Source organism: Abramis brama (genome assembly GCF_963993115.1).
Source record: "Abramis brama genome assembly, chromosome: 6".
Taxonomy (NCBI): domain Eukaryota; kingdom Metazoa; phylum Chordata; class Actinopteri; order Cypriniformes; family Leuciscidae; genus Abramis; species Abramis brama.
Window position 1 is genome coordinate 39,122,325 of NC_139968.1, and position 13,029 is coordinate 39,135,353.

The window sequence follows — 13,029 nt, forward strand, 5'->3', positions numbered from 1 at the left end:
CAGAAATAACATTTTGATAACTTAAAGGGAATGTTTTTAGAGCATATATTTGTTAGCTGTGACTGTGACGTAGCTGAATACCTTTAGACAAATGTTGTAAGGAAATATAAACCCTTTAGTAATTTTCGTTCTCATGCACTGACTGTGACTGTGTTTGTACTTGCATATGTTTAACTTATTCTAGTAGCCTACTTATTAGGTATTTAGATGTTGGTAAAAAAAAAATATTTTTCTTGATTAGTTATGACCATGTTATGCTGTACATGTCAAACCTGCTGATATTTCTATAGAAAGAAGAGACATTTCCCAATATTTTACATTATAAACTTCTCTTAATGGTTACATGTGTTTGTATAATAGTAAATGATCATTGGTAAATGGTGCTGATAATTTTAAATAGCCTATATTGTTGATGGATTCACTACTTTAACAGTTAACCTGTATTGTGTAACAGGAAAACAGTCTGTGATGTTAATGTAATCAGGACAGGAAGAAGCCCTTCAACCACACAGGACATTCAATAGACACACGCACAACATATTTGTCCACTCAACATAACAAAACCACATATCTTTTTGTTGATCAAAATAAATGAGACCAGGGCAGGTTTCAATTTGACTTGCAGGTCACTAAAACACACAGGCCTTCTGTGAATCTTCTTTGATAGTGGATCTTCTAATGTTAAACCAAAACTGCAGATACTATTTGTGTTGTTATTATAGCTACCATCAACAAATTCCAAAATATGACCTTATTTTTTATTGGAACATGTCAGTTTGATTTGGGGTCAATTTGTCATTGTGCCAGTAGAACAAGTCTTAGTAACGCCACTGTTTCCCCAAGTGGTCACCAGGTGGAACTGCAGTAGAGTAAAATAAATAAAGAGTCCAAACTCGGTCCTGGAGGGCCACTGTCTCCACCTTTCCTTAACACACCTGCCTGGAAGTTTAGTAAGACCTTGATTAGCTAGTTCAGGTGTGTTGAATTGGGGTTGGAGCTGAACTCTGCAGGACAGTGGCCCTCCAGGTGCAGGACTGGACACCCCTGTCCTATGCCTTTTGCTTTCGAAAGAAAATTACAGCAGAAATGTTGTTCATCTACATGTTTTCTTGTGTTCTTATGGCAAAAGTACCCCCCCCCCTCCCCCATAAATGTCAGTTATATGTTTTTATATCAGTGCTAAGTCATCACATCAGTTTGAAATGTAATTTTATACAATTAATTATAATTTATATATAAAATATACATTATTTATGTAGCCATACAGAAACTTTCTCTTTCAAAAAGCATATCCTAAATATTCAGTTAAGAAAGTTTGATAGCTACTGAGAGAGGAGCTTCTCACAGCATACACACTCATACATGAACACATGATCTCCAGAGCCGCTCTGAGAGTCACTGCAGCAACATTACACCATTTCTTTTGAGAAAACTATTGTCAGACACACACAGAAACGCCAAGCTCTTCACCACAACCCGCCAAAATAAAAATTCTGTATAACTTGAACAAATTATGACAAATATATTTCTATGAAAAGTAGCCTATATTCTACTGTACAAAAGTAATAACAATAAAAAATGTTAAAACATTAAAAAAAATAAGTTTTTAATTTGAAGTTTACCAATTTGAAAGAACATATTAGATATATAAGATAACATTACCACAGTTTTACCATCGTAAACTTCACTATAATAAATTATGCCTGCAGAAAAGTGCAGTTAAAGTGCAGAAAAAAATTAAACAGCTTGATTTATTCATAAAGTGAGTTCCAGTCAGCTTATACATTTATTACATTTACATTTATTCATTTAGCAGACGCTTTTATCCAAAGCGACTTACAAATGAGAACAACAGAAGCAGTTAAACTAACAATAGGACAACAATATGCAGGTGCTATGACCCTTTCCAGTTCCCAAAAGAGATTTTGTGCCTCTTTGAGATCATGGCACCACAAGACAGCGTTCACTTGCAGAGCGCAAGTTTCTGGATGGCACGTAAGTATATATACTTATACTGCACTAGAGCGCCATCTAGTGTTCATTACCAGGAATTAGCCTTTCCAAGATTGACTTCACCATCCAATAATACACTCGATTTATGCATTTTGATAAACAGCCGTTATGAGTGAGTCAGATCTGTTTAATGGCGTTTATTATTACATGCACATAAAAAGATCTTTTTGGCGCAGATTTGCAAATCACTGATGCTTACCAACAATTTCCAATGATTCATTACTCGAAAATGTTCAATAGGCCTACGATGTGTACAAAAAGATTAATTTCTTTATTTTTTCCCCACTTTATTCTCCACTGGTGTCTATTTTGTATTTTTGTCAGTTAAAGTTTTCTTTATGTCTTTATGGTTCTTAATTTTGGACTGTTTTAATTGTACGCAGCAATGCTGCAAATGCTTTGGTAATATAAATCTAAAAATGTCTTGCCAATAAAGCATCTTAAGATGAAACTGAATAGCATCTACTGAATTGATTTCAGTTCAGTTTATTTATATAAAGCACATTTAAAAACGGCCACTAGCCGACCAAAGTGCTGTACACATAGAAAACTGACATCTATGAATTATATATTGGCATCATCGCTTTATGCCCAGGGCAGAGGATATACAGAGGCATACACTCAGACAGGTCTAAATCTCAAATTAAAATTAAATAAATCTTTCTTCTTTAAACAAACTGTGCACACCACAGCATAGAGCGCCATCTATTGTCCGAAATAAAAGTCTAATCACCCTAAAGTGAAAATTGTGTCATATATTACTCACCCTGGTGTTCTTCTAATGCTGTGTGCACTTCTTTCTTATGGACCACAAAAGAGAAATAAATAAAAAAATGTCCCGCTCGCACTCGTCCATGCTGGCAGTGAATAGTGATCAGTATCAAGCTTTTTTTAAAGATGCACAAGTATCAGAGAATGATCTCATGCGACACATGCTGTATATCACAAGTGTTCTGGGGGAATGATAGGGTATAATTTACTCAAATAATGAATATTAATAGCATTTAAACAGTTTATTTGCACACAGACAGTGTAAAGAATGGTCATATCACACAAACGTTCATTGAGGGAAAAGAGTGAAACAGTGACAGAGCAATTTTTCACATTCATTTTCTCCATAAAGACTTCAGAAAAATCACAAAGAGTTGTAAACCAGTTATGAACCACAACATTGTTGAGATTCATCCGCTGATCCTCGATGACTGTGTGTCTGTTCAATAAATGTGTTATTGAAATACTTAATATTATCTGATTATTTACACATCTAATTACACTGTTGGATTTCACACTGTAGAATCAAAGAGTTATAATCAATAATGTGAAATTAATAACATCATCTACATAATCATAAAGATAACTGTAAAATGAATTAATATACATGACACGTTATTACAATTTAAGCATGTTATTGTATAGTTTATAGTCAATATACTATATTTACTGTTTCAGTCTAAACATGTTACTTCAGCTGATGTTTTTTTCTTCATTAATGGTAACGTTTGGCAAGCTGTGCTGCCATACATTTTTGTTTTGTTCAGTGTGTGTCTATATGTAAGAAATGTAATTGTTTACCACTGTATTTGTTTTGAAGTCACCATAATGGTGATTAGTGTCCCATTAGCTTGGGATCTTAGATCTTGTATATTCATATTCAAATTTCAGAAAGTCATAAGTGTGACAAATGGAAACATTTGTTAAATTTATGAAAAGCTGCAATATGAAACAAGCCAATTAGTTGATTTTAAACTATTCTTAGCATGAATATGAATATTTTATTTTAGTATTATTGTTAGTTATTTCAGTCATAAATGCTTGTAGATGAAACTTTTATAGTGAAGCAACTGCTGAGATTAATCTTTAAAAGATCTGACTAACCCAACATCACCTAATAATGCACAGACATACACTACACAACATTTGGGGGTGGGGTTTCAGAGAGAGGGCGTGTGTTTGGAGGCAGGGGGCGTGGCCTAATTCAGTCTGGAGGAAGTTAGCAAATAGTTAAGATTGTCAACACTTGTTCTCTACACATCTTCACTGCAGACACTCACAGGTTTAGACTGACTGAAACTATTTCAGACCCACTGAACTGTTGAAAATGTTTCACACATTTGCTTTTTGCTTTCTGTGCTGTTGCTGTCTGGTTGGTAAGTTACACAAGTTTATAATTTTTTTACAGTCGCATATTGTTTATGTGGAGCTCTGATGAACTTCAGTTCCACCTCACTGTTGAATTTATTTGTGTAACTCTTAACACTAAAATAAAAATGTACAATATAAGAAGAGGTTCAGATAACTGTTCTCCGTTTCCATCTTTTTTCATTTCTATCTTTATGCCTTCTCACATTTTTTAATAATTTCAAAACCCCTTCAAACTTCAGTTAAAGCTTCATTAAAACAACTTAAAGTTGAATGTGTGACTGAGAGAGTGTTTCTGTGTGTTCTTCAGGAGTGTGTGCTGACACAGATGCAGTGAAGTCAGTGTCAGTGATGGAGGGAGATTCAGTCACTCTAAACTCTAGTCTCACTGAAATACAGAGAGGTGAAGAGATATTCTGGACATTTGGAACTAATGGGCCTCTTATAGCTAAAACTGATGGAGTGAACAATATGATCCGTGATGATCTGGATGGGAGATTCAGAGACAGACTGAAGCTGGACAAGAAGACTGGATCTCTGACCATCATGAACATCAGAACTGAAGATGCTGGAGTTTATGAAGTTGAGATCAGCAACAGCAGCTCAGAGTCTAAATACAGATTCACTGTTACTGTCTATGGTGAGTAGAGAAATACAGCTCACTCTATTATATATTACAGAAGTGCCATTTTATTGTTAGAATTCTTCTTAATACTACGAAATAAAAAATAATAATTTCTTTGTGATCTTTGAAATTTCCATTTTAAATATTAATCCATATAGGTTTCTAAAAACAGTAAAAACTGACCATGCAAAAAACTTTTGTAGTGTCGATCATTTGTCTCTTTCACACCTGTCATACTGTCATAGTGTTTTAAAACTCATAAAGCTCACTCAGAAATGAATGTCATGCAAGCAATGGCCAGGTGCAAATATGATGAACTACTGTATCTCCACACAAAAGCTTTTTATTTTTGCACACTGAGGATACGTTACACATCAACAATGTAATAAAATCTTCATAATTTTTTCTTCGCGTTTTTCACGTATAGATGACACCATTATCAAAAATGTATACAACAATGTATTCTGCTGCCAGGCCAGTAGTTGGAAATGTTTGTAAAGAAAAACTAAACCTTCTAAAGACTGGACACATAATATACATGCACATGATGTCACCGTTTTCACAAATTCATGTTTTGGTAGTTTACACAGAAACGAAAAAACTCATTTTATCACACTGATGTAAGTTCAAATGTTCATCTTTTAAATAAGTTTGGTTTTAGTTAGTTATTTGATGTTGATTTAAAACGGGGGTGTGACGTCATGATTGACAGCTGTGATTGACAGCTTCACTGAGCGCAGTAGTCACTGAGGCACCAAAGGACTTTTTTGAGGATTTTTGGGAGGAGAATAGAGTTTCAACTTTAATTTAGTAAATAAATTGAATTTAAAACTTAAGCAGACTAGACCAATCACAGCAGACTGAGTCATCTGATCAATCAGAGCAGAGTAGACCAATCACAGCAGACTGAGCCATCTGACCAATCAGAGCAGAGTAGACCATTCACAGCAGACTGAGCCATCTGACCAATCAGAGCAGAGTAGACCATTCACAGCAGACTGAGCCATCTGACCAATCAGAGCAGAGTAGACCATTCACAGCAGACTGAACCATCTGACCAATCAGGTCTTTTTTTTTTTTGACATTGGATGCTTGTAAATCTATTGTTGCAGACTCCAAAACAAACCTATATAGAAACCTTTAAAATAGCATAATGGGGCACTTTACAAAATCTGCAGAATGACAGCACATTTAATTTCATGACATTTTTTATGTATTTTTACAGTATTGTATTCTACAGCTCAAACTACAGAAGGCCTCATTTTCAGATATGGAGATATGAATGTAGTTTCATCTGTTGGTTAGAGAGTGTGTGCATGAGAATGTTTATTACTGGACGTTTGTGGTTAATGTGCTTTTGTGTTTGCATGTCTTGAGCCGTAAATAGTGTGAGTGTGTGTTTCTGTGAATCATGTGGGTTGAAGTGACTTCCACAATTTAACTTCATCTTTTTGAGAAACAGTTTTACTCGGTGAATGCTAATGTTTGACAAATAAAACTTACTGTATGTGAGATGTTAATATATATCACTATGTGTATGTGAAATATAAGATTGATGTTCAGCTGCATATGCATCTCTATATATTTCCATGATTTGCATATTAATGCTGTGATCTTGCAGATAAGCAAGTTTCAGTAGAAGTTATTTCCAGCTCTATTATTATCACACATAGGTCCATGTATCTTATTTTGTAAAGAACATTTCTTGTTGTCAATGTCAAGGAAAAAAAACAAGTGAATAATTCTTCAAATAAAAGCATTGTAAATGTAATTGTACTGTCATCCAAATTTAGGGAGTTTCTAACTAAAAAAAAAAAATTTAGTTTCTAGCTATTAAAAAAAATTCTAGCGTAATGCCTTTTTAAAAACAACAACAACAAAACAGTGATGCTTTTCCAGTAGCAAACTTTTTTCATCCCCTATAGTGTAGCACGACAGTCTTTGTGTCATGTGACTGATCGCTCTATATTAAATTATTCCGTGTATTGTCCAGCATCAGTGTGTGTGATCTCAGCATCAGTCTGATCTCTGTCTTCTGTTGTAGATCAGACTGATGCATTCACTTCTTTCTTTATCATTACAGAGCTGGTCGATCAGTTCATCACTTCACAACCAGACTCAACTCAACTCGGCCACACATGTGCAGGTACGACAGCGCGGATATTATTCACATTCATTCACTAATGTATGGATTTTATTGAGACTTAGATGCCAGACATGATGAATGAGCTTCTGTCATCTCATGTTTTTAAAACTGTTTTTCATTTTTTTTCTTGTGTGGAGCAGAAAATTTGATATTTTTAAATTCATGAAAGACTAAAGTCAACTTGTTGAAAATCTTAATTTAATGTATCATTTGTTTCTCCAGAAGTCCACGCCCCCTTTTGTGATTCAGTTGAAGCTGTGCTGCGATTGGTCGTCACTGCGCTGATGGGCGTGGCTTCTGCGGCCGCTGCTGTTCTTCTGGTCAATGACGTCAGAGCTTCAAGAGGTAAAACGGAGAAAACAGAAGAGATATAAAAACATTGTGGCATATATTGTATTTTTAATCGTAAAGATAAAAATATGTCTGGTCTAATTGTTTAGTGATGGTAAAACAAAGCTTTGCTTTCCTATTCTCTCCATCTGAGGCTAAAACTGAATATTATTGAATATTTCATTTTATTTTTTAATGCATCCCATTTCACTTTTTTTTGCGTTAATTACATTGTTTTATTTTTTTTCTTAATGTATGTTATGTTGCTATTTTAATTTTCTTTCTTAAATGTATGCAGCAACTCCACAAATATAAATGTAAAAATATTTGTCACACCAATAAATCACTGTAGAGTTTAACAGAATATTACCGAACTGATATACAGCTATGATCATAAACATGTCTATATTATAACTGAAGAGGAGTCATATTAAGAATAAACCATGAATTCAGATTCAGATTGAATGATGGTTGAATGAAAACACATTTAAAGCATTAAATAGTTTATTTATTTTTTATTTTTTTTTCTCCATAATGATTTCACTAAAATAGTTATAAGCCATTGACCAAACCACCAACCATCAGTATGAATCACAGCAGTACAGGTTTGGTCTAAAGAAAAAAAAAGGATAAAGACTGCTTGACGTATTTTTTCAATATTTACATAGTATAATATTAGTAAATGTATCTCTCCCACACGTGTCCCACATTGTCCAGCAAAATCACATCAACATGCAGTAACAGAGCGATAACCAGCCGCTGTTCTTCTGGTCAATGATGATCAATAACAGCAGATAACACTGAATTTGTCCAGTTATTTTGAATCTGTTTTATTTTGTACTGTAAATCTATTAGTCTACAATAAGACTGTCCTGGAAATATTTAGAAATCTGCATTAATGATATTCATATTCATGATAGAAATGTTTGCATTTGATGTGCTTTATGTATTTTTCTCTCTCTTTCTGGCAGCTAATGTAAATAATATGATTATGTTATCTTGTGGCATTGAATAAAAAAAACATCCATCAGATGTCATACATATTGTGAGTTTTAATCTATAATAGTGATTTACATGTATTAATTTTAGATGCTTTTCTCCAAAGTGACTGTATTGTGTATGATGGGTCTGGTGGACAAAACTAGAATTTTCATCAATATTTCATTTAATTTCCATCCATTTTATATTTCTTTGCCAGTTACACAGTTTCTTATTTTACGTTTCATTGGTTTGCACATTGTAACAATTCATAATGTAATAACCGCACTAATGTAGAATCTACACATGATATAATAAGTATTACATTATTATTGTAATAAAATGCTCATATTGTAATAATTTTCTCAAAATGTAATAAAATCTTGAGCTCATAATGTAATAACAATTATTAGCTTTATGAGAAATGTATTACATTATAAGATTACCAAAAATATTGTCATATTGTCATAATTGTAAGGGGTGTTGGTCTTGGTTTTCCTTACAGTGTATTTTTGGACTTATTCTTAAACTACCTACGAAATGTACCAGATTTAAATATTCATGCAATCATTATTATTATTATTGATGTTGATATTATTATCATGGTACATTACTTACATATATTTTTTTTAATTCGACACAAAAAGTGTACACTAACAACACTGTATACAAAGTATAGCTTATGTTGTAAACAATAACTCACAGTTTCAATATAGCAAAAGAAAAAAAAAATCTTTAAAAAAAAAGTCCAAAACTTAAAAAAATAATGCTTATAAAATCGCTAAATAAATAACACTGGGACAGTTAAAGCAGCCGCATCTATGGTTTAAGACCCATAGTAACTCAATGCATCATGTCAAAACGTTTTCCATGAGGTGGATGAGATTGAAAGCTGGTAAATCCCACGGGAGGAAATTCAACTTCCGATCATTTAACTAATGTCTCGAAAGGCGGAAGTAATACTGTATCAGCCTTTCGCAACAAGGCAAAAAGACTGCCTGGCAAACCTGGGACATTTTCCCTGAGGCCTCTCTCATCTTCAGCAAACTAAGTCAATACCCTCCTGTTCTGACTGATAGTGACCTGGAGATCCTTCAGAAGTTTGTGGTCCTGCTGTATGATCGATCAAGCACAGCTGTTAGTGTAGATGAGGCTAGACTTGACATGTTTGCCCGAAAGCAGAGGCCATATGAAGCCGTTCCTCCAACAAGAGCAGCTCTGCTTCAACACACTAAACGTGCTGCATATCAGGCGGGCTGCATATGGGCTCAAGCAACCCAGTGTCAGCCAGAAACAGAGAGTCCTGCTGACTGGGGATGGAAAAAGCTTGGTGAACAATGGGGGGTCTTCTGGACAGCAAATGCACCAGTTGCACAAAGTTGTGAACAACTAGCCAAGTGTGGCTGCAAATCAGAGTGTCGTGGAAGATGCAAATGTTTTAGATTGGGTTTCACTTGCACAGAACTGTGCAATTGCAAATGTGAATAAAAAGTAAGTAGCCTTGCGGTGGGCCGAGAGCCGGTTTCCTGATTCTGGACCGTGATGTATATGTACACCTTCCTGGATATGTTGCCCCCAATACAACACTTGCTGACTGCCAAGCAGGGAGGCATTGGCTGCCATTTTTAACAGTCTTTATTATGACTCGGCAGGGCACAACCTCTCAATCTCAGGCTGGACACTCTCACCACAAGGCCTTTGAGCTGGTCAAAATGTGAATAGAACTTATGTTTTTTTTTTTCAATCATTACTTTTAACTCAGTCCCAACAGAGTACACTATTAAAGCAACACCCACCTTGAAAAATGTATCTTGAATTTTTGCGATTGCATTTTTCTAAAAGTGTGGCCGTTAGAGTATTTTTGCTAACATGCATGTGTGCATCAGTGTACATACTACCGAAATGACGGCCATCTTGGAAAAGGTCTCAATCTTGAATTTTTTATTGGCCATCCAATTTTTCCAAAAAGTGGCCTTAACAGAGTATTTGTGGCATATTTTCTGTATTACTATTTTGGAAACAGTGGCAATGAACATAGGACAGGAATGGCAGCCATCTTGAAAAATGGTTTCCATCCTGAATTTTTACTGGCCACTTCCTTTTTCTAACAGTGGCTCTTCCTCTCTGTGGACTGCACCTTGCGGTGATGGAGAGGCTTGTGTACTCCAATGAACCTGAGTGCTATGCCGGCGGGGATTTTATATCCCTGGCAAGTTTAACTAAGCCGGACAGGTCAAAGGAGACATTATAACTATTTGACAGAAATGGTGGCCATCTTGAAAATGGTCGCCATCCTGAATTTTTGAGTGGCACATACCTTTTTCCAAAAGAGTGTTCCTTAAAGAGTATTTCTGCCTAATTTTATGCTTGCATCACCATTTGAACAATTGAAATAATTAATATTCGACAGGAACGGTGGCCATCTTTAAAAACGGCCATCTTGAATTTTTGAGAGACAAGCATATTTTTCCATTAACATGTCCTTTAGAGAGTATTTGTATAAAATGTTATGCTTGGATCACTGTTTGAATAATTTATATAATAAACATTGAATGGCAATGCAAAGCAAAGCAATAGCAAAGCCATATTGAATTTTTGAGTGGCCAACGCCTTTTTCCAGAATAGTGGCCCTTAGAGAGTATCTGTGCCAAATTTCATGCTTGTATACCAAAGTGAACAATTTTTTTTACTAATCTGCTGCACTATTATTCATAAAGTGAGATCCAAACAGCTTATACTGCACTAGAGCGCCATCTAGTGTTCATTACCAGGAATTAGCCTTCCCAAGATTGACTTCACCATCCAATAATACACTCGATTTATGCATTTTGATAAACAGCCGTTATGAGTGAGTCAGATCTGTTTAATGGCGTTTATTATTACACGCACATAAAAAGATCTTTTTGGCTCAGCTTTGCAAATCACTGATGCTTACCAACAATTTCCAATGGTTCATTACTCGAAAATGTTCAATAGGCCTACGATGTGTACAAAAAGATTAATTTCTTCATTTTCCCCCACTTTATTCTCTACTGGTGTCTATTTTGTATTTTTGTCAGTTAAAGTTTTCTTTATGTCTTTATGGTTATTAATTTTGCACTGTTTTAATTGTACGCAGCAATGCTGCAAATGCTTTGGTAATATAAATCTAAAAATATTTGTCTTGCCAATAAAGCATCTTAAGATGGAAACTGAATAGCATCTACTGAATTGATTTCAGTTCAGATCAGTTTAATTATATAAAGCACATTTAAAAACGACCAAAGTGCTGTACACATAGAAAATGTACATCTATGAATTATATATAGGCATCATGGCTTTATGCCCAGGGCAGAGGACATACAGAGGCATACACTCAGGCTACGTTTACACGTGGATGGCTATTTTCATAAACGGACATTTCTCCCCTCTTCGTTTTCAAAAATAACATCGTGCACACGAACCTGTGTATATGCTGTCAAGAGCATGCCAAACCTGTAGGTGGCAGTGTAACGAGAAGCTCAAGCCCACCTTAGCCAATCAGAATCCCGAAAATGGTCACATTCCGTGACGTCGCTGCCTAAAACTCCGTTTTTCTCTGTTTACATGCAAACGTGCAAACGAAGATTTTCAAAATCTCCACTCTGGCCGGAGTTTTTAGAAAGAATCGGTTTCATTGGCGAATCCTCTGTTTGCGTGTAAACGAAGGGTGCAAACGAAGGGAAATGTCTCCGTTTTTCAAAATAACCATGTACGTGTAAACGGGGCCTCAGACAGATCTAAATCTCAAATTAAAATTAAATAAATTAACCATTTAAACTCTTTCTTCTTTAAACAAATTGTGCACACCACAGCATAGAGCGCCATCTATTGTCCGAAATAAGGTTCTCCATAAAGTGAAAATTTTGTCATATATTACTCACCCATGTGTTGTTCTAATGCTGTGAGCACTTCTTTCTTATGGACCACAAAAGAGAAATTTTATTTTTTTTAAATGTCCCGCTCGCACTCGTCCATGATGGCAGTGAATAGTGATCAGTATCAAGCTTTTGTATCAAGCTTTCAGTATCAAGACACTCCACCCATTTGCATTAAGCTTTGCATTGTTAGAAACCCAGTCATACTATTGAATGGTCGTGCAACACTCTCTCATTTTCCCCTGAGATGGGAGAAATCCGTTATTTACCTCTTACACTTCCTCCTACAATGACGCAAAAATCGTCATTTTGCGTCATTGTAGGAGGAAGTGTAAGAGGGGGGGATTTCTGTTGAGACTACAGACACGTTCCTCATCTTTCCCAGGGGCGGGACCCGCTCACGCTACAGACCTATTACAGATCAGTGGGTGGGACTTTACTCTCTGAAACTGAAAGCAATATCCTCCATCTTGTTTGAAGCTAAGCTAACAGGCGCTGTGGAGACAGATATAAAGTTATGACAATAGCGGAGGAGAGTGCTCAATATGATATAAAGGAAGAGGATTTCGGAAGTCTGATGCTTGAATCAGGTGTTTGTGGCTACCTTTACAAGCCGCATTATAGCGAAGAGCAGCCGAGGCAGAAGACCTGCCTGCCGCGGACGAGGAGCCCGTACTGGCTCGAGTTAGGGCGGACTGGTGGCGCCGGTGATCTCACTATGCACCTACGAACCGCTACGAACACAGAGATAGAGTCCGTCTGCGGCAAAGAATTTCAACGATGACAATTTCTCCTGGACGAAATCTCTGAATCAGACGAGGACACGGACGTTTGTGTTAAGAACTATCCTAGTTTCGCACCGCATATGTTCTGACTGAACATCCAGGTACCATGCAATAATT

General features: G+C 35.8%; 1 protein-coding gene across 1 annotated transcript in view; it reads left to right on the forward strand.

The window, feature by feature from the left end:
* Positions 1-4,036: 4,036 nt before the first annotated feature.
* The window catches only part of LOC311084281 (uncharacterized protein), a 112,603-nt gene continuing 103,610 nt past the window's right edge, over positions 4,037-13,029 (forward strand). Inside the window, exons 1-3 of the mRNA XM_084116215.1 lie at positions 4,037-4,160; positions 4,463-4,792; positions 6,861-6,923. Coding sequence (XP_083972341.1) covers positions 4,112-4,160; positions 4,463-4,792; positions 6,861-6,923 — 442 coding nt within the window. The 5' untranslated portion in view covers positions 4,037-4,111. The remainder of the gene's footprint in view (positions 4,161-4,462; positions 4,793-6,860; positions 6,924-13,029) is intronic.